Here is a 25,337-nt window from a genome sequence, read left to right as displayed (position 1 = left end):
GCTCTCTGACCTCCCTGGGTTGTCCTCTTAGCCTGGGTCTGACCCACTTAATAGGCCTCCTCAGGACTCTGTCAAACACCCAACACGGGCTCTGGCAAGCCCAGGCGAGCTCCCTAGCGCATGCGCGCAGGCAGGTTCTGGAAGCGCAAGACACTGCCTCGAGGTTCCTGCCACCGCGGACTCTTGGCACACACTGCGCCTGCGCAGGCTCCCGCGGCCTCCGGCTCCCGCGGCCTCAAGGCTAGGCTCCCTTACTTCCGGCATGCATTTGCCACGAAAGACGCACACCCCGCTCCCCACCCCCGACCCCGGCTGAAAAGGGTGGAGCAGGCGGGGCCTAAGGCATGGGGCAGGGCTTGTAGGAGTGAGGGCCTCAGGAATAGGGCGGGGCTGAAGCAGGGGGCGGGGGCTTCAGCAAGGAACTGAACTGGTGATGGGAGTGGAGGTGGGTAAGGGCCAGGGCCTGAATCTTGTCCGCTAAAGAGGCTGGGCCCAACGCTGGCAACCTGGAGGTTGGTGGGGAGACGCCCCAGGGCCTGAGGGAGAGGCGGACGCTGAAGTTTAGCTCAGGGTAGGTCAAGCAGCAGCCCCCACCCCCCAAGCACGGGAAGCCCCAGGTAGAGGAAGACCCCAAATGTTGACAGGTCGTGAAAAGAAAGCCTGTGTCCCACACCAGCCAAGGAGACTCCCCTAGTTGAGGGAAGGAGAAAGCACCTGGAAGCCCCCACCTGCCTTCCCAACCTGACGGCATCCACCAGTGGAGCGCTGTTTTCCATCTCAGTGCTTCTCTACTCCTGAGGCAAGTCACTTCCAAAATCCCTACTTCACACAGCTGGCTAAGTATTAAATAGATCTTATCTAGGTGCCCAGCAGACATTACCTCCCTCCCAGAGAAGGTAAATGGAGACAGTCTGGGATCACACAGCAACTAGATGGATCAGGTCTTGACTCCCGGACAGGATTCAACTCCTAGACTTGCCGCTGTATCCCTGTATACCAACACAGGTCAGGGGTCCAGGACAGGTTCCCAGGCGTGGATAGCTGCATCCTTTCCCCCAAGAAAAGCCGGCAGTTGGGAATCCCTGCCCTCCCCCTCCCCAACTCCCAGCCCAGGTCCCCTTCTCGCCCAGGAAGGAAAGCTCCCAGTATTGTGTACGGAACTTGAGTTCCTACACTCTTAAAACAAGGAGTAGGGAAACAGCAAGAGGCCACAACCTCAGCTGCAACCACGGGGCAGCAGGAAGTAGTGTTTGGCCTCAGGAGGAGAAACAACAGAGATCCAGATTTAAGGTTAGTAACTGTCCAGAAGCTGTGAGGGGTGAAGAGCCACCTGGAGAGGGGCTCTAGGCAGAGAGCACTGGCTGCCGACCCATTTGGTTTCCAAACCCTTGGGCTCTGTCGGCCTTGGAGATAGACAGTTAGCCCACCTCACCGAACTAGTTAAAAAATACCAGCACTCCCAAGGACATACAGGAGCGAAGCATGTGTGAATGAGGTTGAGAGAGTCTATGACTCCAAGGCAGTATGTCCTCCTTCAACAGATGAGGAAACTGAAACCAAAAGGAGGGCAAGACCGTGGCAGCAGCCGGCACATGATGGTCCAGCATCCTGCACACCCTCCAGCCAGATACCAGGCGAGGAACTCCGGGATTGGTACTGGGCCCAGGCTCTAATCAGCTCCTTCCTCCAGCCCATAAAGGAAAGAGTACAGCCGTGATGCCCACCTATGCCCTCTCCAGGGCAGTTTTATTGGTGTCACTCGTAAAAGGCCTTTCCCATCAGCCCCAAGCCTTTGCCTTCCCTTTCTGAGAAAGAAGTTGGTTCCTGGTCCTGGCCTCCTGGGAAACAGCACAGTTGGTCTGATGCCGCTGCAACACATGTGTGACACTCGGTGCAGATCCATGTGCAAATCTGTGTCCAGCTTCGGGGAGCAGGAGAAGGGGGAGAGCCAGGTCTGTGTGTGGAAGCTGGGCAGAGCCCGGCTGGCTGTAGAGATGTGCGGGCAAGGTGAGCAGGCCCCAGATGCACCCCAGCTCCAGTGCCCACTGGTGTGGCTGAAGCTCAGGGTTGGGGGGCGGTATAATCAGAGATCCTGAGAGAGAAGCCCTTAGGCCAAAGCAGTAAGTGGAACAGGCCAGGGCAGGAGCCCAGGAGAGATTTCAGAGGGGGCAGCGTGTGTGCACGCACACAGCCCAGGGTCAGGAATACGATGTGCAAGGGGCCTTTGGTGTGTGGCTATGCCTCCCTTCCTTTTGGATCTGCAGGCCTGAGCCCCTGGCCTCCTGAAGCTGAGGGAACGCACCTAATGGGCGGGGTGGTGGTGGTGGGGGGTGGTGGTAAGGGGCGCGGGGGGGGGCGGTTGGAAAGGAAACTCAGCTGGAAGTGGTTTAGGCCTCAAAGCCCACATCCTGTGGGAGGGTCTATCAAGGGGCCTGGCTGTCACAATCCTCAGAGCTAGTAGAGTGACAGTCCTCTAGGAGTAGAGATGGTCGACATCCTCCAGGGGAGAAGGTGGCCCAGAGGCTAGGAGGTGGGGTCAGTCCTGCCAGATCCAGGATCAGGAGGCCTCAGGCGGGCCTTCCCCCCTCCTCCTCCATCAGCAGCAGGCGGCGCCGGCCAGCCTCGTAATCAGCCTCGTCCACACTGACCAGCAGGCGGACAGCCTCCCGGCCCACGGCTTCACGCAGAGCCTCAGTCAGGAACACGCCCCGCAGGGCCTGCAGCAGGGCACCACTCAGGTAGTCACCCCAGAAGGCGTCCAGATAGGAGAGCTCTGAGAACTTGATGTCACAGACCACAGAGCCCAGGTCCCGAGAGCGCAGCACCGCCGTGGCCTGCCCAAACACGTCCAGCTGCCGTGCCAGGGCCTGGGGCCTCCGGGATGCCACGCCCTGCTCCAAGGCCGGCCCATGCTCGCAGTACTCTGCTCGCACCCTGAGCCGGATGTCTGCGGAGAAGGAGGGACTGGTCAGGGAGGGGCCGACACACGGCGCAGCGGGGCCAGGGGGAAGAGGGGAACCGCCACCCTCCCTCGCTCCCTCCAGCCTCCTCCTGCTGCCCCTCACTGTGGGCTGCACTGCACCAGCCCCACAACCTTCCCCCTTCTGGTAACCACACCCAAGTACGGATGACATCCTCACTTGGCTTCTCTCTTGTGGTCTGACCTGTTACCTCCTGACCTGGTGGCCTTGCTCTTCCCCTCATGTGCCCCACTCCAGCCTCACCACCTCCTCGCTGCCCCCCCCCCCCCACCAGCAGGCAGGTTCCGCCCGGCCCTGCCTCTCCTTCAGCCCGGGGTGTTCTCTCCCCAGCGCCCACGGGACTTACTCCCTCACTTCCTACAGGCCTTTGCTCAGAGGCCACCTCCCCAGTGAGCCTACCTCGACCACCCTGTTTACCACCACCACCCGGCCCCGGGATTCCCAGTTCCCCTTTCCTTGCTCCATTTCTTCCCAAGGCACTTATCACCTTCTAACCTACCCTAAGCTCTCCCTTACCGTCAGGCTTATCACCTGTCTCCCCCCCAATGTGAGCTCCCTGAAGGAAGGGATTTTTGTCTGTCTTGTTCATTAGTGTAGCCCCGTGACATACAGTAGGTACTCAATACACATTTGTGAAAGAACCAACGCACGAATGAATGGACTTGCTTTTAGGTAAGCAGCTTTACCCCTCTTGCGTCCTCGAACAGGGACATTCATGTGGGGCCAGTCATATCCTCAGCCCCACAACCACCAAGCAAGCACCAGGCCCAGGAGACTCAAGGCTGGAACTGGGCTGGCTCTACTGCAAGCAGGAGCTCTCTTTCCACAGAGGCTGCCAAGAAGGTGGGCTGTTAAGCCCATAGCTGCTGGGGGCCGTTTTGCCACCAGGAGGGGAGAGAATGAAACCTACACAAGGCCAAGGACAGAGAGGAAAAGACTCCTGAGGTTCATCACGTGTGCGTGGAGCACCTGGATCTTCAGCAATAACCAAGTTCCTTTTTGCTTAAGCCAGTCTGAGTTGTGTTTGTCACTTATAACCCTGCCTACATCCACCCAAATGTGGTGGCAGTTCTGTGCAGGGGATAGGACACGGAACTTCCAAGGCTATCCCTGTAAATGTGATATCAGGCATATCACCTCCCTGTGGGATTACTGAATTCCCACCTGTGAATCGGGCTACTAACAGAACTTCCTCTGCACTCACAACACAGGCTATCCTGAGGATCTGCTATAAGCTGGAAATGACAAGCAGCAGAATCACAAGAACTCATTTAATTCACAAACGACCCTGTGAGGCAGGCCCTATTGTCACCCCAACTTACAGATGAGGAAATGGAGGCAAAGAGAAATGATTTGCCCAAGGTCGCACGGCCAGGGAGTAGCAAGGCATGACAGAGGGCACTGACTCTCCCACACCCCACAGAGCAGCCTCAGGTCAGTGGAGCTGATTCTAATCCAGGAGCCTTCAGGCGCTAGCTATGTGACCTGGGACAAGTCACCACCTCTCTGAGCCCAGGTTCCTGCCTAAACCTGGGGACAACCCCTACTGGAAAGCCTGTTCAGATGACGGTCCACCAATGGGTGCTAAAAAATGGCAGCCACCAGCAGCTCTGATGTGCCAAACGCTTTGCCCTTGGAGATTCAGCCTGATCAGCCCTGTGGGGCAGGGGCCACAATGAACCCATTTGACAGATGAGGTAACTGAAGCTCTGGGAGGGGAAGTGTCATACCCCTGACTCCTTTCACCTTTCAAAGACTGTGTCGCCACAGAGCAGAAAGTAGAAGGCAAGTCCCTGCTTCCCCAGGCGACTTCTCAGCACCACCCACTTCCTCCTCCCACCCCAAACCCCAAATGCTTCCTTTTTCTGCCTTGAGGGGAAGCTCACCCTCTCTGCTTGAGGCCCAGGAAAACCTACCTGGCCTTAGCCCCCAGGACTTCCCACAACACTCAGACCTGGCTCCCTCCATGCTAAGGATCAGATAAGACCTCTGGGCCCACATCCTGGACTCCCGAGTGTCTAACCACGCCTCCGTAGCGTGGGCTGGGAGGCAGGGGGCTGGAGGAGCAGCACCTGTCCAAGGCCACACGGGCTGCTCAGTGGCAGAGGCACAGAGCCTGGTGGCGGAGAACGACAGACCTTGAGGCGAGTCCTGGCTCCGCCACTGTCTAGCTGTGGGGCCTTGGGCATGTGACCTCACCTCTCTGAGCCTCAGTTTCCCCATCTGAAAAACAAACAAACAAGAGGTCCCTGCTGCACGATGGGGTCATGAGGATTACATTAGGCAACTCATGAAGCATGTGACCCAGGGCCTAGATGCCGAAGGCACCCCAAAACAGGAACTGTAATTTCAACACTCACCTCTCTACCACCACAGCCCCTGCCTAGGCCTCGCCCTCTCTCACCTGGGCCCCTGAGCCAACCTCCTCCCCTCCCCTCCTCCTTCAATCCCAGCTACATCCTCCCATGCCCTGCCCTCCAGTCACAAGGGAAGTGGTCCCAGTACAAGCCTTACTCACAAAATGACCTGTCCACCTCTTCTGACCAGAATGCCCATCACCCACCAAGGCCCGGCTCACGGGACCTGTGGCCCGCCCAGGTGAATCCCCTCCCAGATGGCCTTTATCCTCAGCACAGACTGCTACTAGACCTGCGGTGGAAACTGTCTATTCACCCAGAGCCCACCGGGCATGGTGGGGGTGGAAGGAGAACAGGATCAGGGGGGACCCTCATGTGTCCCATTCATCCTTCCATTCAACAGACATTTACTAAGTGCCAGGGACGGTGGGGAGACACGAGCCACAGGTGGGACTGGAAGACATGTAAGCCCCAGTCAAGGAGCACTTTGTATAGGTCAGACCCTACCCAGGTGCTTTCCCTGTCTTAACCCCTGAGTCCTCACAGCACTTTCATTATCCCAAATACAGGTGAAGACATGGCCCAACCTCTGGTCTGAAACACAAGAGGACAGTACACAGAAGGGGAGGACAGGGAAACTCCACTGGAGAAAAGGAGAGATGTGTGTTATCTGAGCCACCACTCCACCCCGGCCCTGAATCATGGGCATCACGCACACTCTCTCTTTATTCCTCGCCGAAATAATTTAACCGTAGGTGACACTTATATAGTACTTACTGCACTACCGTCACACATTTCACATCTATTGACCTTTTTTTTTTTTTTTTTTTTTTGCGGTACACGGGCCTCTCACTGTTGTGGCCTCTCCCGTTGCGGAGCACAGGCTCCGGACGCGCAGGCTCAGCAGCCACGGCTCATGGGCCCAGCTGCTCCACGGCATGTGGGATCTTCCCGGACCTGGGCACAAACCTGTGTCCCCTGCATCGGCAGGCGGACTCTCAACCACTGCGCCACCAGGGAAGCCCTATTGACCTTTTTGATCATGCCTGCAACCTTATGAGGCAGTGCTATTGTCCCCTTTTTGTAGATGAGGAAACTAAGGCACAGAGGATGAGTCACCTGCCCAAGGCCACACAGGCAGGAAATGGCAGAGCTGGAGTTCCAACCGAGATGCCTGGCTCCAGAGCCCAAGCTCTTTTAACTATCCCTATCCTGTTTGCTGCCTCTCACACAACCATACACAGAAGTCCATAATTAAAAGACATTCCAAGGGTCAGGAGAGGAAATTATAGAGAACGATTTAGATCGAAACAATCAGAGAGGACCTCTCCAGGAAATGACACTGGAAGTAAAATGTGAAAGAGGACAAGTAAGTCGAGACAGGAAAGCAGTGAAAAGAGAAGAGCGACTTTCCCAGAAGAGATCGGTGTGTGTTAAAGTCCAGAGGCAAAAAATGAACTTGGGGCATTCACAGGCTGGGGGCCAGCATGGTAGAAAAGGGTACAAGGGGACAACTGGAGGCGCAGGGCTGACCACGCCCTGGCAGGCTGGGGCAGGGAGTCTGGGGCCTCCTGAGCTGACCACACCTCTCTGCACGCCGGTGGCCTCCTCCGTAAGACAACCTCACCCCAGTACCCGTTCTCATGGGGCCACTGTGAGGATTACAAGGCTGGATGCAGCAGGAAGGAAGTGGCCTCAGGATACCAAGACAACTCCAGCTGCTCTGCAGAAGCAGCAGGGCGGTCAGAAAAGGAGCCAGGGCAGCACTCAGGGAAGGCTGAAGGTGGCTGAATAGTTTCCTCCGGCCAGGAACACACCAAATGCTTGGTCAACAGCATTTGTCAACAGTCCCTCGCCAATGGTAGGGAGATGCTCCCTGCCCCCAGGACGGAGGGTGGGGCCCTGTCTTCCTCCAGAGGAGAGTTGCTCCCGCTTCCTGCACTCAGGTGGGCCCCCACACTTTTTAAAAAAAAATAATAAATCTGTTTATTTATTTTTGGCTGCATTAGGTCCTCGTTGCTGCGCACGGGTTTTCTCTAGTTGTGGAGAGCGGGGGCTACTCTTCGTTGTGGTGCTCGGGCTTCTCATTGCGGTGGCTTCTCTTGTTGCAGAGCACAGGCTCTAGGCACGTGCGGGCTTCAGTAGTTGTGGCATGTGGGCTCAGCAGCTGTGGCTCGTGGGCTCCAGAGCACAGCCTCAGTAGTTGTGGTGCCCAGGCTTAGTTACTCGAAGCATGTGGAATCTTCCTGGACCAGGGCAGATTCTTAACCACTGCGCCACCAGGGAAGCCCCCCAACACTCTCTTGTTCCTCTACCCGACACCTCATCAGTCTCTCTTCTGGGACAGAATGGGCCGCAGAGGGAAATGGGAGGGGCTTTCCAGTGGGAGATCAGGAAAGGTATGAGGGACAGGCCCAGGCGAGCAGGTGAGCAGCGTTCTGTGCCAGACCCTGTGCCGGAGGCCAGGGATGACTCTCACTCAGGTCTTCCCTCCGGGAAAGGCTGGGGACACAGAGGACCTGTGCCCAGGAGAGAGAATCAGCCAGTAAGCTCTAAGGGACAGACTCCACCCTCCAATGCCACACCAATACCAGCACCTCCTCTGGACAAAAGCCGGCTCCCTCTCCTGCTCCAGTCTGTTCCCCAAGGCACAGCCAGAGTCACGGTGTCACTGTAAGTTCTTCAACCTTTCCTGAACTAATGGATGGAGGCAGTGAGCAGCTGCTGCCACCAAGGGCAGTTAAGAGACAAGCAGCCTCTGCCTGCTTCCTAAAGGAAGAGCACAATACCACCTAGGAGGTGAGCTTGAAAAAAAACAGAAGGGGGGCTTCCCTGGTGGCACAGTGGTTAAGAATCCACCTGCCAGTGCAGGGGACACAGGTTCGATCCCTGGTCTGGGAAGATCCCACATGCCACGGAGCAACTAAGCCTGTGCACCACAACTACTGAGCCTGCGCTCTAGAGCCCTCGAGCTACAACTACTGAGCCCGCGTGCCACAGCTACTGAAGCCCGTGCACCTAGCACCCATGCTCTGCAACAAGAGAAGCCACCGCAACGAGAAGCCCACGCGCAGCAACGAAGACCCAATGCAGCCCCCAAAATTAATTAATTAATTAATTAAAATTATTTTTTTTTTAAAAAAAAGGGCATTTCCTGGCGGTCCAGGGGTTAGGATGCAGCACTTTCATTGCCAAGGGCGGGGGTTCAATCCCTGGTCAGGAAACTAAGATCCTGCAAGCCGCACAGCGTGGCCAAAATAAGAAAATAAAAAAACAAAACCATCAAACCAGAATCTGATCAAGGCTCTCCAGGCCCAACTACCAACTTTCAGGAACTACGACAGGGGAGCATGTTCAGTCAGTCCTGCCACAGAGCAGTCTGCAGAAGCCAGTCTTCGGGAAACACTACGTGACAACTTTCAGGAACTACGACAGGGGAGCATGTTCAGTCAGTCCTGCCACAGAGCAATCTGCAAAAGCCAGTCTTCGGGAAACACTACGGGACAACTACTTTCAACAGATACAAGGGTGGTGGGGGAGAAATCAGAGGTGATGGAGGAATCCTATAAATAGGAGAGACTTAAGAGAACCAATATTTATAAGAATTAGAAATTAAAACACTGAGCAAACACATGAGAGTAAGAAGTTATTGTTATTTTTTTGGTGTGATTTTTTTTTTTAAGAATTCTTACTCTTTGTTTTTTTTTTTTTTGGCTGCACAGGTTGCAGGATCTTAGTTTCCCGACCAGGGACTGAACCCGGGCCACAGCAGTGAAAGCGCCAAGTCCAAGTCCTAACCACTGGACCGTCAGGGAACTCCCCAATTCTTATCTTCTAGAAATACACAGTGAAAAATCTACCAGTGAAATAAAAGGACACCTGGAACTGACTCCAAAACAACGTGGCTAATGAAACAAGATGAGCCATGACCTGACAACTGCTGAGGTTGGGGGCCGGGGAGCCAGGATTCGTTATGCTAATCTGTCTGCTTCTATTTCTTCTCCATAGGAAACACTGAAGGAAAAAAAAGCAAAGCGCAGCCTGTCATTCAAGTCCTCCCACTGCTTTCCATCATTTAAACAAACGCAAAGCCTGGCCCGTGGCTCCCAGGCTCTGCAGGATGGGCCCCTGGTCACCTCTCCTGCCCTCACCTCCTGGCAGCCTCCCCGCACTCCCTCTGCTCCAGCCCTGCCAGCTTCCTCTCGGTCCCAGCACCACCACTGCCATGTCCCCACACAGGCCTCTGCTCCTGCTGTCCCTTCAATCTGAAACACCCTGCCTCAGCCGTCCACACACTCCTACCTCTCCTCCTGTCTTCTGAGAGGCCTTCCTAGACCACCCTACCTTGAAAATCCACCTAGAACTGCATTTTCCATCATTCTCTACCCCCTCCCCCTGGCTTGTTTCTCTTCACAGCTGACATCTGAAGTTTCTCTTCCTTCCCTTAGCCTTCTCCTCCCACCAGAACACAAGCTCCATGAGGGCAGGGGCCTCCAGTCCCTTCTGTGGGATGTAAGCAGGTAGTCAATGCTCTATAAACACACGTGGAACAACCAAATGAGCAAACCCGAGCTTCGGCCCAGCCCTGCCCCTCCGCACAATGGGGGACGGCATCCCTACCTCAAGGGCCGTCTTGAGAATTCAAGGTCAGGTGAGGAGCACGCTCAGCGCAGGGCGCAGTGGACGGCCCTGAGAGGGATGTGGAGACTCAGAGGTCCTGTGTCTGAGCCCAGGATCCCCCATGGCCCCTTCCTCACACTCTTGGGGCCTCCGGAGTTCAGTCTGGTTCTATCCCTCAGTGGAAGGCAGCTGCCTGGGGCTCAACCCCCACAGCTATCACAGGTGAGGAGGAGGCAAGAATGGCAGACCCGTTCCTCACTCAGGTCTGGAGGGACCTCCTTCCACCCCTGGGCCTAGGCCATCTCCATTTTCAGGGCCTTACTGGGGAAAGCCTCACTCCAGCCCCACCCTGCCTGGTGAGTCAGCAGTCAGACCTGCGCAGCCACGCCCCACAGCAAGAGACAGCCACACCCAGGGTCACAACCTCTCCACCCTCAGAGAAGAGACGGAGGCCTCCAGCAGCAAGACCCCTCACGGCCTCAGCCTGGCCTGCTCCCTAGGGAGGCAGTGACTCTCTAGGCCACCCAGCCAGCGGGTGGCTCTGGTAATTAACTCCTGACTCTGGGGAGAGTCACGACCAAACAGCCACCCCCTCAAGTGCGGGCTGCCTGAGGACTCAGGCTGGCTCCACTGGCCTGTTCCTCCTGAAAGCAGCCAGCACAGGTGTCTACAGCCTCATCTAGGGAGCGGCTAGGACCACCAGGGTCTGGGGGACCGCAATGGACACCGGGAGGAGGCAGGCTCATGCACTCTGGGGGCTGGAGGCTCTGCAGATGGCAGGAGGAAGCGCCCTGAGGCCAAGGTCTCCTGGGGGATGCAGAGCTGCTGCCACCTGCCCCTCAACCTTCCCTCCTATAATTCCACCCCCACCCACCCAGCCTGAGCCTCTCACCAGCTGATACCCTCTGTGACCAGAGCCTTGCCCAACTCAGAGAAGGGGGTACCAGAGGGGCGTGTGGGAGTGTGTGAGAGAGTGTGCGCCCTACCCGTGCCTGTGTCCTCCCCTCAGGACCAGTGAGAAATTTCTTAAGGGCAAGGTCTGCATGAGTCTGCATAGCAGAGTCCCCTAACCCATCCAACCCACCTGTCTGCAGGTACAGTCAACCCTATATCCAAAATGTTTATTTCCTTAAGTCCACCTCCTTCTCACCCTCTCCAACGCCACTACCCCAGGCCAGACCTCTGCCTCATCCCTGTTGGACTGTGAAGCCCCTCCACTCGTTTCCCTGCTTCCACTTTGTTGGATTTATTTCATGTGCGCCTACAGAGCATGTGCTACATGTCCAGCACTGTTCTAAGCACTTTGCAAATTGTAACTCATTTATTAACTGATTTTCCAGATGAAATCGGAGTTCCTTTAAAAACTGGTATCAGATCACTTCACTCCCCTGCTAAAAACCCTTGGAAAGCCCTTGACTCATAGAATAAAATCTAACTCCCATCTGCTCTGAGGCCTGCCAGGCCCAGCTGCTCAGCCCCTGCCTGGCTCCTCCAACAAAAAATGACATTGAGGGCAGGGGACTGTCAGGAAAGGCTTCCTGGAGGAGGCAGCACACAACACAATCCTTCAACTATGGGCAGGATGTAGACAAGCGAGTAGGCAACAGAAAAGACAGGGATTCCACTGTGCTGTACAGATGCATGGAGCTGCTGCCCACCCACTGGGTGTCACACCCCAGATGAGGGCCCATTCTCCCACCCTTCAGCTCTACTGGCTGCAACGGGCACTGCACATGCACTCCCAAGGCACGCACAGACACCTACCACAGGTCACTTTGCCTTCTGAGGTAGGTCCGGCTGGCTCCTGCTGCTGCTGGGGGGTGGCTGGACCTCCTCTCTGCCGCCGTCTGGCGCCACCACTGGGACGGCCCCGACTCCGCCGCTGCCGTTTAGTTGGGGGAGAACCTGAGGAGAGAAAGATGGTGTAGGTTGAAGACCAGATGATGGGTGGAGCACCAAGGTGGGTGCCCAAGGAAGCGCTCAAGGCTGGACTCCACGCTGTCAGACCCTGGGTGAGCCCCTCTGCTTCCTGGGCCATAAGATGGCGAATAAGTACAAGTTAGCATCATCTGGAAGGACAGACGAGCACACCCCACCACCTGGCAGTCCCACTCTCAGGTGTGACCCCAGAGAAACCCTGCCTACTCACCCCAGGAAACAGGCAGGACGCCAGTAGCTGGAGCTCTGTTTATAGTTCCTAACCACATAAACCTGAAGACAATGTAAATGTCTGGCAAAAAGTACACGGAGTAATTTCCACAATAGACTGCTTAGTGAACTAAAGCAAGTGAAAAACAAATATCTACAGTTTGCTATGTTTTGTATAAAAAAGGAGGGGAAACAAGAATATGTACATTACTTGCTATTTTTGCAAGATGAAACACTGTAAGGCTATGTTAGAAATGAATGAAATTGATTATCTACTGAGAGGGAGAAAGATACCAATGGAAATGATACTTCTAAGAACACCTTTTTTATATACTTTAGTTTTGACTTTGGAATCACGTAACTGTTTTACAACATACTCAAAAATTTAACAAGAAACAAAAGAAACAAACCATAAAATTAAACAGAAACAAATGAATCTAGTATATATAAAATCAGTAACAAGAAGCAGAAAAAAAGAAGGACCTTAAGTAACTAGGAGGAACATTCTGACTGTAAACTCTCAGTAGGATATACTCTGAAAACAATTAGAACCACAAAAATATCTTATGTTTCATTCAGTAGACACAGCAGTGGTACTGACGTTATAAATTTGAAGCTATTTCATTATTGTTGTAAAATAAAGCAAAATAAATCCATGTCTTAATGTTACCAAGAACCAAGATTTTCAGTGTAAGACAAAAAGGTCCTCGTAGGACTACTGAACCCGTGTGCCGCAACTACTGAAGCCCACGCACCCTAAAGACAGGCTCTGCAACAAAGAGAAGCCACCGCAACGAGAAGCCCGCGTACCACAACGAAGAATAGCCCCCGCTAGCCACAACTAGAGAAAGCCCACGCGCAGCAACAAAGACCCAATGCAGCCAAAAATAAATTAATTTAAAAAAAAGTCCTTGTAGGGAATTCCCTGGCGGTACAGTGGTTACAACCTCACAGTTTCACTGCTGAGGGCGCAGGTTCAATCCCTGGTCAGGGAACTAACATCCCCGCAAGCAGCGCAGCCAAAAAAAAAAAAAATCCTTATAATGTTATGTTTGAATTGAAAATGCTAATGTGAACTTTTTTGTGTGTGTGTGGTACGCGGGCCTCTCACTGTTGTGGCCTCTCCCATTGTGGAGCACAGGCTACGGACGCGCAGGCTCAGCAGCCATGGCTCACGGGCCCAGCCGCTCCGCGGCATGTGGGATCCTCCCGGACCGGGGCACGAACCCGTGTCCCCTGCATCGGCAGGCGGACTCTCAACCACTGCACCACCAGGGAAGCCCCTAATATGAACTTTTACGAAAAGCAATTTCTAGTTCTGTTCACTGTAAGCGCCTAAAAACAATGCGCATACTCGGCACCCAGATCTTGGTCTCCAAATACCGCTGCCTCTGAGAGAAACCAGGCTTCTGGAAACAGCTGATTCCAGGGCTGGGGAAGGGAAAATACAAGTGAATCCTGGACATCTTGCAGTCCTACAAAGCAGGAAGCACCCAAAGAATGATGGAGACACATCAAAAGGACACAGGATGTAGCCAATTTGAACATCAGGAAGAATAACTAATTGATTATAACAGTAAATAAATAAGAATATATGAGTCTATGGTGACACCCCTCACTAAGTAAAGAGAGGGAGGAATGGAGGGAAAGAAAAAAGTAAAACTCCTCTTGAGAAAATGCCAGCTAATAGACATAGGAAAGAATTAGAAAACCACCATTTCATGAACACCAATATAGTAACTGGTTCAGGCAGAGATCACCAATGGCTGCTAAACCCACTGGGGATGCTGTTGGTGAACACGACATGCCAAAGTGTCATCTCATAAATTTACTAACCACAAGGGGAAAAAATATCTCTGTACGAAGGACAAATACAGCAGACACCACCTTAACCAAGTGATCGAACTTGCTCACTCACAACAGGAAAACCAGGCCTCCTGATGTGAAGACCACGGCATCAACCAAGGAGCATTCCAGCCAAAAACACGTAACCTGAATCTAACCAACTCTCCAAACCCAATTCCCAAACTACAGGGGACAGACGGATAAGTTAAATGATACCATCAGGAAATTATCAGGCATGTCCGGAAACAATCAGGACATTGTACAAAACAAGTGGCCTGGTCAATGTCATGGGGGGAAAAAAGAAAAAGGTACGGGGTAGCAGGGGGTGGGGGGGTTCCATAGTAAGAGATTAAGGAGACTAATAACTGAATGTACAGCAACACAACTATGAGTGGATCCTGAAAGTGCAGACAATATTGAGAAGATCTGAAAATGGACCATTAGGATATCAGAGAATAAGTACTTCTGTCCTTTCTTAGATATGACAGTAGTCTTGAAGTGGTTTCAGACAATCTTCTGATTCTCAGGAGATGCCTGCCAATTTCGGGGTAAAGTGTCCTGATGCCTATAATTTACTTTCAAAGAGTTCAGCAAAAAGAAAACAGAATTAGGGACTTCCTTGGTGGTCCAGTGGTTGAGAATCCACCTTCCAATGCAGGGGACGCAGGTCCGATCCCTGGTCGGGGAACTAAAATCTCACATGCCACGGGGCAATTGAGCCCGCAAGTGCCTCAACTAGAGAGAAGCCTGCACACTGCAACGAAAAATCCCAAGTGCCGAAACTAAGACCCGACGCAGCCAAAAACAAACGAACAAATATTAAAAAAAAAAAAAAAAACAGAATTACACATACATGCACATAAAGCAAACCTGGCAAAATGTTAAAATTACTGAGTCTACGTGGAAGATACAAACACATTCACTGCACTCATCTTTCCACTTCTCGGTATATTTGAAATACGTTTGAATGATTAAAAACTTGGGGGAGGGGAGGAGAGTGGATAAATTAATTGCCATGGCAATTAAACAAAACCAATTAGAAACCCAACATGAATAAATCTCAGAAACATGTCCAACAAAGACAGCCATGTGAAGAATGATACCCATGACGTGGTGCCATTTAAATGACATATAAAACCACAAGAAACAATTCCGTAAGTTGTTTCTAGACATGTGCTTTTGCAACAACAAACACAAACACAAAGCAAAAATGAGACAGAATCACCCCCACGGGCTCCTTCCTTGATGGGTCAGGATGGGGTAGGTTCATCAGGGTTCAGAAGGGAGAGAGAGAGACTGCTGGCGCGCCCACAGGGCTGGGCTCACCTGTCTCCCACTGACCCTGCTCAACATTTGAAGAACTCCTTGACTGCTGACTGCGACGGCAGCCGCCCTCCGTCCTCTTTGAAGAAGAGCTGGATGTGCCATAGCTGGAGCGTTCTGGAGACACTGTGGGGAGAGAAGAATGGAATGAAGTATTCAAAGCCTGCGACTTCTCCCAGGCCCAGCCTCCAATTCCCACCCCCTCACCCCCACCCCAGAAGAAAACCTGCCCCACAGGGTGCCTGAGTTCCCCAGAACTCAAAGCCCAGATACCCACTCCCTCTCAAACACCTGCAGCCCAGTAATTGTTCGGTGCCTCCCGGGGTAAAAGACTCATCACCTTCTGGGGCCACCCAATCCACGTGTACAGCAGCTCCAACTGTCAGTTATCCTGTAAGCTGAGTTATGGTCAGGATTCCTGCCATGCTGGCTGCCCCCATCCGTCAACTGCCCCCGGCTCTCCCTGAGGCCCCGAAGAGTAAGCAGGCCTCTGCAGGGTCCCCAAATCTTCTCTTCCAGAGCCTGACCTCCAGACATATTTTTCCAAAAATGCTGTCAGTTCTGCACAAGGGATGCCTTTTTCCTGGTTACCCAAATCCCATGGGCTTACCCTGGGCAGGAAAGCTCACAAAACCCCTCCCTAAACTAGCCACAGCACCTCTAGTAATCCCGCCAAGGGCTCAAAAGCTCAAAGCCAATGCACACAAGGGGCTCTTCACCTTCTCAGGACTGCTGTCCTATAGGAGCACTCCCCTTACAAGGATTAAGGGCACCAACTCTGGAGACAAACCAGCAAGGTTTAAATCCTAGCTCCCACTTTCTAGCTGTGTTATCTGCAAGCTCCTATGTGGCATGGCTTCTCACCTACCTCTGTGCCCTTACTTTGACCTCTGCTCCTGCCATACTGGCCTCTGATAATGCCAAACTCAGTCCTACCTCAGGACTTAAAAGCTTGTCTTTCCCTCTGCCTGGAATTTCCTACTCTGAGATCTATGCACCAGGGTGGCAGTGCAGCCTCAGTTCAAACGCCAACTTCTCAGAAAGGTCTTGACTGGTTATGGAATCTTTCCGGACGCACAGGCCCAGCCGCCCCGCGGCATGCGGGACCCTCCCGGACCGGGGCACGAACCCGCATCCCCTGCATCGGCAGGCGCACTCCCAACCACTGCACCGCCAGGGAAGCCCTGGTTATGGAATCTTAAGGGGGCCTCCTTTCACTCTGAAGCATTCCACTCCCTACTTCCTCTCTCTGCTCCATTACTCTGTTTCAGTCCTTCCATAACCACATCTAAAAGTAAATCGTTCAAATAAAGTCATCTTCATATACAGAATAAAAAAAAGCAAATCGTTCACCTGTCTTACAGTCTTGATACTCCTCCCAAATGTTTGTTCCTCATGGAACACTTTGTCAGTCCCGTCAAGCTGTATCTCCTGTTCCCTATTCCCCGGGCACACAGGATTCAGCTGTTATATGTGGGCAATCTGCCTAAATTCTCCAACCTACTGCTTTCCCTGTACAGTGGGGACGGTGACAGGACTTCCTCTTAGGATTACCGGGAGGATATAGGATGATAGTACATATGAAGAAGGGCTTACTGCTGTGCCCGGCAAGAAGTAAGCCCTCTGTAAACAGACGCTACAAACATCACTATTGATGTAGCCAAATCCCACAGGCTCACCCCTCCCAATGTCATGCCTCCTCCCTCTTGTGTTTCTCATTGATACCCTGGGAGGAGGAAAGAGTGCGATGGGACACGTACTGAGATGGCACTCTCCATATCAGACACCGTGGAGGCCCAGCGAAAGCAAGGCTCTCTCCCCACCGGAAGTCTGTCACCCTCCCATTCCACAATACCTGGCCAGCGCCTCTTGCGCGCCAGGTGTGGCAGCAAGTCGTGACGGGACAGCACGCGCAGGAGTTGCCCCAGCAGCCGCAAGTTGCTCTCGTCGCACTGCCCGCGGCGCTCCAGCTCCAGCAGCAGCTCCAGGCCGCTGCGGGCGCGGGCCAGGCCGCCGGCGGCGCCGGGAACCTCGTCCAGCAGGAAGGTTAGCAGCTCCAACTCGCACTCGGTCAGTTGCCCGCCCACCACCTCGAACATACGGTGAAGCGACAGCATCCCGTAGTAGTCCAGGCACTCATCCTCCTCCCAGCTCGGGGCCGGGGTCGACCCGGACAGCGCCATACCCGGGGGAGGGGGGCGGAATAAGCTCAGAACCAGGGCCTAGAACACACACAGCGGGGAGGGGGCAGTGGTCAGCGACGCGGAGGCCCGGACCTCACCCCCGCCAGTGCGTCTCCCCTTCCGAGTGCCGCCGGGCAGGGCCACCCTCACATCCCAGCTGTTTTAGCCTCCCCCTTCTCCCGCAAGAGAATGGTATCGCCCGAGGTCCCCTAGTAACAGGTCCAGACGCCAGACCCCTCTTGTCCTCCGACCAGTCGGGCAGGCCCAGCCCGAATGCCCCTCCCCAGGTGGTATGTTCCGAACAAGCCTCCCACCCGACTAAGTGACTCGGTCCGAACAAGCCTAGGGGCCCAACGCGGGGCACCCCGCCAATTGCCCTTTGACTATGGGTACTACTGTCCAGACATGTTCCTTGGCTGCGTCCAGAGGTACTGTCCGATCAGCCCCACAGCTCCACCTAAGTGGTACAGTCCGAAAGTGACCCTCTGCCCCCTACAATGGGACCGACCAAAGCAGCCCTTCGCTCCACACAGGTGGCGCTGTACGAATCCGACCCCCTCGCCCTGTAAGGGTGGTACCGCCCTCTCCCCAGCACCCAGGTGGTCCGGTCTACCCGCCACCAGTAGCTTGTAGGCCTCTCCACATCCTCACCGAATTCCGGCGCCTCACGACTCCTGGGCGACGGCCGCGGCCACTTGTTTTGTATCTTTCTGGCACCTTCTCTATTATTACGCCTGCGTCACCTCGCTCCTCCTCCTTCCCCCATCTCGCGCAGGTGCGACCGCCACGCCCCTTAGGCGCAAGCGCAGAGAGAGGCTTCCAAGCCCCTCCCTCCGGGCCCGCCCCCAACCGTAACGTCCGGCCGCCCTGTACTGCGCCTGCGCAGAACGAGAGCGGTTCCGCGTCTGGGCTGGATCTGGTACCATTTTGCCGGATAGCTTCTGCCGGTGACATAAGCTACAGGGTCCTTAGTGCCCTCACGACCTGTTGAAACTACTTATGTCACGGACTACAGCCCCCTCCTTATCACGACCTAGACGCCCACATTAACCACTGCTCCCAGCTACCCATGGCAAAGGACCACAATCACGACCGTACTGGCTCCGAGTAGCACCCAGGTCCCTTATGATCCGGACTTGGACTCCCCTCCGTTAGACTGCCCCTTACTTCTTTTGGAGACCTACATCCCATCTGTGCCATCTCATGATCTCGACTGCAATCCCTCCTCATCCAACAGAAATCCCCCATCTAGAAGTTCCTTCCCCAATCAAGACCAAGACTCCCTCATCTCATCTTAGGAATCAATACCTCCTTCCTGATTACAATAGGCCCCTCCATCTCCACTGTGCACCTCCTGATGGCGTCCATCAGGACTCCCGCATTACACTCAGACTCCCCCCTCAAGGAACCCTTAACGCCCCCCCATAACCCCTTCCAATCTCTGCCCTCCAAGGTCACGGGGACTCCCAATAGCCCCTCTTTAAGCTGCACCTGCCAGTTTCACTCTGGCAAGAGCAGGTCTCTATCAGGAGATTTGGCATCAAGGCTGCATGTCTGAGCACCGCCACCCTGCCCCCCACTTACATGACTCAAGGTCAGGGCCCGCTCGTGCCTTGAGACAAGGCCCCTCCCCGAACCTGTTCCCACCCCCGGAATTATCACCCCTTGGGAGGCGGAAGGCCTGGGTCGTGCCTGGCACTGGCTCAGCACTAGCTCTGCTTGGGCTGAGGCAGTGACCTCCGAAGAGTCCCTTCCCCTCTCCCTGATGGCAGTTGTCACCTATTGAAACCCAATCCTGGGCCGGACACACAGTAGGCGCCCAGTAAGTGAATATCATTAAATCAACCAAAGAGGGTGAGGGAAGGGAAAGCAATTTTACAAACAGGGAAGGACTATCTATGTCCATGTTAGATAAGTTAAAGTGAGCATCTACGGTGTATCAGGCCCTGTGCTGACTGCTTTTACCTGTTTGATTTCATCCAATCCCCTCAACAGCCTTTGAGGTGGACGTGATTCAAGCCCATTTTACATAGGAGTAAAAGTGAGGCCCAGCGAGGGGTAGTACCCCAAGTATGCTTGACTCCAAAGCTGTGCTCTCAGAGATGCTCTGTGTCTTTAGCTATGAAATGACAGTTCTGTCAAGGTCTCCCGCCACCCAGTCCACTCCATGATCCTTGCTTTCCAGTGATGTTCACTTATCTCCACTTAACTTTCAGACTTGGCGGAGGAGCGGCCCGGGAGAACTGCGCAGGCGCTTCTCCGAGCCCGGAGCCCCGCCCACAGGGCACAGTTGTGTGCGTGGAGAAACTCGCCGAGCCCCGCCTAATCGTCCATACGCAGGCGCAGGAGCGCGTGCCCTCCGCTTTCGGCTCTGATTGGCCGCCGCGGGTAAGGGCAGCGTCCAATGGGAGGCGTGGATAGTGAGGGGGTCCCACACGCCTGGAGCTGAGGGTCTGTGTCAAGAGCGGCGGGGCTGCAGGAGGCGAGAGAGACGGGTGAGGGCGCCGCGGGGCGGGCCGGGGAAGAGAGCGCTGGGCTAACGGAGAGGGCGGAGGGAGAACGAGGGGGACTCCGGGGGTCGAGGAGCTTTGGGGCCTGCGCTAGGGCGGGAGCGACGCGGCGTGGAAAGAGAGTGCTGCTTCCTCTGTGCCCTGGACCGTTGATAGAGCGCCTGAGGTGTTCCGGACCCTACGCTCGAGCTCGCCCGGCCCCCACCGTTTGCAGGGAACTCTCAGGTTGCGTAGTTGATAAGTCTGGTCAGAGAAAAGGGATGTGTCTCAGGAAAGTTGAACTTCCAGGGCCCTGGTGGGTTCTTTCCTGGAAGGACTTTTATTGGTCTACTGTATAACAAAAACCCATCCGTTCCCCCAATAATTCACAGTCCAGGATTGGGAAATGGGGAATGCAGACTAGGAAAGTCCAAATATCAGGTCCTTCGGGCCATCTTCTAGACATTTACTGGTTGCCTATTTTGCGTAAGCCTTGCGCCAGGCACTGGGCCTCGCTGGAGGGGAGTTCTCTGTGGGGAGTGGTGCTGTGAACGATGCAAAGCTGAACTGTCAGGCCCCTGGTTGACTGTTTCCAGGAAGGTCCGTTATTGAATGGCTTTTGTGTGCCAGGGCCTGAGCAACTCAAAAATTAGTGAGGGAGTTGGAAAGTTTAGCTCTTGGCCTTTCTGTGAATCATTTGCTTAAGGAGCATTTACTGGAAAGCAGCTGATAGCAGGGCCCTGTGCTGGGCCTCGTTCTTGTGGGAATTCACAGTCTAATAGGAGGGCTGGTCTGGTGGGAAAAGTGGAATGTGCACCAGGACAGTTAAACTCTCGGGGCCACACTTCCTGGAGGGAGCATAATTCATTCACCAAATCTTCTCAGTGCTTATTATGGTGACACCTCTGGGAGCTAGCTACACATGAGCAACTTTTGTGTGCAGAGCTGGAAGCTGAACTCCACCTGCCCTCTGGCACTAACAGATGAGTTGAAGAAGAGATGGAGGTGGTGGGGATTATATCTGGAACATTACTGCTTAGGCCTGCATGGGCGGCAGTCATTTGCTGTAGGGACTCTGAGCCCCTGTTGTGTGAAGGGGCCTGCGTTAGGTTGAGCCCACACCTGTAGAGGGAGAGATGGGGCACGTAGAGGGAAGTTCAAAAGTTAAAATCCCTGTCCTTGGTCAGTGGCTTTGTTGGTGACAGCAGCCCCTACAATAAATCAGACCTGCCCTGCCGGCAGGCTCAGTCTGGTGAGAGGAGCACAGACTCTATCCCAAGTTCATGATATTTGCTGTGATGGAGGTGGCACAGTATACTGTAAGAACCCCAAGGAGGAGGGCGTGGCCACCACCCTGTGGATGTAGAGTTTGCTAGAAAAGAAGAGAGACCTTCGTTGGCAGAAGGAATAGCAGCATCAAAGACTTAGGATTCAAAAACAACATTTCTGGAGAATTACAAGTAATGGTTCTATCTAAGCTTTACAAAGTACCAGGGACTTTGTGGTCAGTACTACTTTTAGTCCATTTCACAGATGAGAATGCAGTCTCTGAGAGATGAAGTAAGTAGTGGAGCTCAGATTCAACCCAAGGGCAGTCTTGTCCAGAGCCTATGCTCTTAAACACCTTGCTACATCTTTCTGTGTACAAGTAGATAGAGGAAAGATGCTGCACAGAGAGGAAACTGCACAGGCCAAGGCCAAGAGACCCCAAAAGACACATTCTGTTCTTGGAAAGGGTGTGACCAGCCCTCTGGGTAAGGAGGGTGGCATCAGAGGCCAGACTGAGAAGGGCTGTCTCTCTTCTGCAGATACCTGGCTGCCATGCGGTGCAGTTCAGCTACAGGGTCACAGGCTCACTGAAGACTGAGATATAAATATTGGATCCAGACTTGCTGATTGTTAGAGGCTGGTGAGTGATGGGATGGGCAAGGGAACTCCTGAGACATCCCCCCTCCCCTTGAGTTCCTGGTCTCACTAGGCACTCCCTTCTTTCTCCAGGTACTGCCTTTCGCACAATGGCAGAGGTGGTGGCTGAGGCAGCTGAAGTGGCTGAGATGCCAACACAGATGTCAGCAGGGGCAGTGGAGATGTCAACACCGACGTTAGGGGAGAAAATGGAGATGTTAACGGAGGTGACTGAGATGACACCTGGCGAGGCCCTTGCCTCATCCCTCTTCTTCCAGTTCATGTGCTCTGAATGTGGCAGCCTCTACAACACACTGGAAGAAGTCCTGTCACACCAGGAGCAGCATGTGCCCACTGTCACAGAGGAGGAGGCTCTGACCACCCAGGACACTGGCCTGGAGCCGGAGCTGGTGCCAGGCACTGAGGATGGGCCTTTCCAGTGCGGTGAGTGCAGCCAGCTCATCCTCTCCCCCAGCGAGCTCCTGGCCCACCAGGATGCCCACCTGCGGGAGTCTGCAAGCCAGATCCAATACCAGTGTGGAGACTGCCAGGAGCTGTTTCCCTCGCCTGAGCTGTGGGTGGCTCATCGGAAGGCCAGGCACCTTTCTGCTGCTGCAGCAGCTAAACCTCCGGTGCCGCCTCCTCTGCCTCCCCTCCCCTCCCCACCTCCACCCCCTGCTCCACCCGAAGTCAAGATGGAGCCCTATGAGTGTCCTGAGTGCTCTGCCCTGTGTACCACCCCTGAGGAGTTCTTGGAGCACCAGGGCACTCACTTTGACTCCCTAGAGAAAGAAGAGCGCAATGGGCTAGAGGAGGAGGAGGAGGGTGAGGATGAAGAAGATGACGACGAAGAGACAGAGGATGAGGAAGAGGCAGCAGCAGAGGTTGGTGATGATGCTAAGGGAGCTGACAAGTCCACAGCCAGCGAGGCCCAGGGCTGTGGGGATTGTTCTCAACGCTGCACCTCAGCAGGGGCACGCCGGCGCCACCGGCGGGCGTCCCGTGGCCCAGCGTCAGTGGCTCACCCCTTCCACTGCAGCCAGTGCCAGCGCAGCTTCAGCTCGGCAAACCGGCTTCTGGCTCACGGGCGGGCCCATGTTGGTGGCACACACGAATGTACGACCTGCTCCAAGGTCTTCAAGAAAGCAGCCTCACTGGAGCAGCACCTGCGGCTGCACCGCGGCGAAGCCCGCTACCTCTGCGTGGACTGCGGCCGTGGCTTCAGCACAGAACTCACGTTGGTGGCCCACCGGCGGGCCCACACCGCCAACCCACTGCACCGCTGCCGCTGCGGCAAAACATTCAGCAACATGACCAAGTTCCTCTACCACCGGCGCACTCACGCCGGCAAGAGTGGGGCACCTCCCATGGCGGCGGCGGCGGCGGCGGCTGCCTCCCCGGCTCCTGCCGAGCCCACGCCCCCCGCGCTGCCCCCTGCCCCACCTGCCCAGCTGCCCTGCCCGCAGTGCACCAAGTCCTTTGCCTCCGCCTCCCGGCTCTCCCGGCACCGGCGTGCGGTCCATGGGCCCCCTGAGCGGCGACACCGCTGTGGTGTCTGCGGCAAGGGCTTCAAGAAGCTGGTCCATGTGCGCAACCATCTGCGGACGCACACGGGCGAGAGGCCCTTCCAGTGCCATTCCTGTGGCAAGACTTTTGCTTCTCTGGCCAACCTCAGCCGCCACCAGCTGACCCACACGGGTGTGCGTCCCTACCAGTGCCTGGACTGTGGCAAGCGCTTCACGCAGAGCTCTAACCTGCAGCAGCACCGGAGGCTGCACCTGCGGCCAGTCGCCTTTGCCCGTGCGCCCCGCCTCCCCATCACCGGTCTCTACAACAAGAGCCCCTACTACTGCGGGACCTGCGGCCGCTGGTTCCGTGCCATGGCGGGCCTGCGACTGCATCAGCGGGTCCACGCCCAAGCTCGGACGATGACACTGCAGCCTCCCAGATCACCCCCTCCTGCCCCGCCCCCGCCCCCCGAGCCTCAGCAGACTATCATGTGCACCGAGCTCGGGGAGACCATTGCCATCATCGAGACATCCCAGCCACTGGCACTTGTGGACACGCTGCAGCTGTGCCAGGCGGCACTGGGGGCCACTGAAGCGAGCGGGCTGTTACAATTGGACACGGCCTTTGTGTGACACAGCTGAAGAGCAACAATAAAAGAGTTTGGTTGCAGAATCAAGTGTGGGCACCTCTGGGGAGAAAGGGGGCCACGCCCTGGCAAGCCACTCTGGCGCCCACCGGGTGCCAGCATTCACCCACCCTGGCCTCTTACCCACTCACTCCTCAGAATGGCCCCACCAGGCGTCACCTTTCTCTGCCTGAGGGGACGCTGAAGCTCTGAGACACGATATGATGTGTCCCGGTCACCCCACTGCGTTGCAAAGCGGGGTTCTCCAAGGCTCTTTGCATCACCCTGGTGCCCAGCAACATCAGGTAACCTTTCCTGAGCCCCAACCATGTGCCAGCTCTGCTGGGCCCTGTCACATACCTCTTCACATCCTCTGCTTGTCCCCCCAGCCCTAGCCTTCTCTGGACTCTGGGCTCTCAGGACTTGGCTCTGCCTGGTGGAAGAAGGCACTTGACTTCTCTGGGCTTCCTTGATCTCACTTTTGACAACGTGGAGGGCAATCTGTAGGTACCCCGGTATTCAGCTGCAGGTGGGTGATGTTGGAAACCCAGGAATGAGTCAGATGTGGGCTCTGCCCCAGGAGCCACACAGTGTGGTAGGAGGAACACCCACAAATACAGATGGCCTTGCTCTCTGAATGTCTTGTTGATTTATTCAGCCTGGGTGTTCTAAGGCCTCCCTCCCATGTGCTGGGGGCCAGAGACGAATCAGGCCTCTGCCCTGCCCAAGTGGGGGCAGATGGATCTCAGCCCCAGGACCCTCAGAGCTGCAGCGGGGATGTGCAGGGACAGTAGGATCCCAGAGCAGGGAACAATCCTCCATGGTAGATCAGGAGTCAGAGACTTCCTAAAGGAGTTAATCTTTGAAGAAAAAGTAGAAATCTGCTAGTGGAAGACGAAGAAAAAATTCCAGGCAGGCAGCACCGCAAGGAGGGTGAGTTCTTGCTATACTTGGAGGTCGTCCAGTTATTGACAGCTACAGTAACAGCAAACATTTGACTGCCCGGCCGTGGCAGGCACTGCAGTTAGCACTATACATGTATAATGATCTCAGCAGGCCTGTGAGGTGATCTCAGTATTATCCCAAGTGAGAAAACGGGGACAGAGACTCACCCAAGATCTCATAGCTGGGCAGAGGCATTGGCCAAGATTTGAATCCATGGGGTCCTTTTAGCCCATATCTGTAACTGATACAGCTGTGAACTGACTGTGACCTGAAACCACTGCAGGGGGCGGGGGCTCAGAGGAGGAGTCATGGTAACTGGAGGAAAAGTGAGCCATTGTCACAGAGCAATTGGGGTTTAAGGGGCCTCAAAAGAAAACGTCTTGGCAACAGGAAGGAATCCCCAACCT

At 54.9% G+C, this 25,337-nt stretch overlaps 2 protein-coding genes across 3 annotated transcripts; one reads left to right on the top strand and one right to left on the bottom strand.

Moving 5' to 3' along the window:
- Positions 1-1,714: 1,714 nt before the first annotated feature.
- Positions 1,715-18,236, bottom strand: DEDD2 (death effector domain containing 2). The gene is made up of 5 exons (XM_027079687.1): positions 18,109-18,236; positions 17,130-17,496; positions 15,278-15,400; positions 11,723-11,863; positions 1,715-2,947 (listed from the first exon to the last, which is right to left on the bottom strand). Exons 2-5 carry the CDS (start codon positions 17,455-17,457, stop codon positions 2,568-2,570), a joined length of 972 nt encoding a protein of 323 aa, XP_026935488.1. The 5' UTR covers positions 17,458-17,496; positions 18,109-18,236; the 3' UTR covers positions 1,715-2,567.
- A 1,616-nt stretch (positions 18,237-19,852) lies between these two features.
- ZNF526 (zinc finger protein 526) lies at positions 19,853-24,623 on the top strand. Of its 2 annotated transcripts, none has more exons than XM_027079684.1 (3): positions 19,853-19,952; positions 21,755-21,855; positions 21,945-24,623. In XM_027079684.1, exon 3 carries the CDS (start codon positions 21,962-21,964, stop codon positions 23,990-23,992), a length of 2,031 nt encoding a protein of 676 aa, XP_026935485.1. In that variant the 5' UTR covers positions 19,853-19,952; positions 21,755-21,855; positions 21,945-21,961; the 3' UTR covers positions 23,993-24,623. The 2 variants fall into 2 exon arrangements, with proteins under 2 accessions (XP_026935485.1, XP_026935486.1); XM_027079685.1 differs by lacking the exon at positions 19,853-19,952 and adding an exon at positions 20,007-20,192.
- The last annotated feature ends 714 nt before the right edge of the window (positions 24,624-25,337 follow it).

Source organism: Aethalodelphis obliquidens, unplaced genomic scaffold, assembly GCF_003676395.1.
Source record: "Aethalodelphis obliquidens isolate GAN/ISIS:26980383/991018 unplaced genomic scaffold, ASM367639v1 scaffold43, whole genome shotgun sequence".
In the NCBI taxonomy this organism is placed as follows: Eukaryota; Metazoa; Chordata; class Mammalia; order Artiodactyla; family Delphinidae; genus Aethalodelphis; species Aethalodelphis obliquidens.
This window is presented reverse-complemented; position numbering and strand designations above follow the sequence as displayed.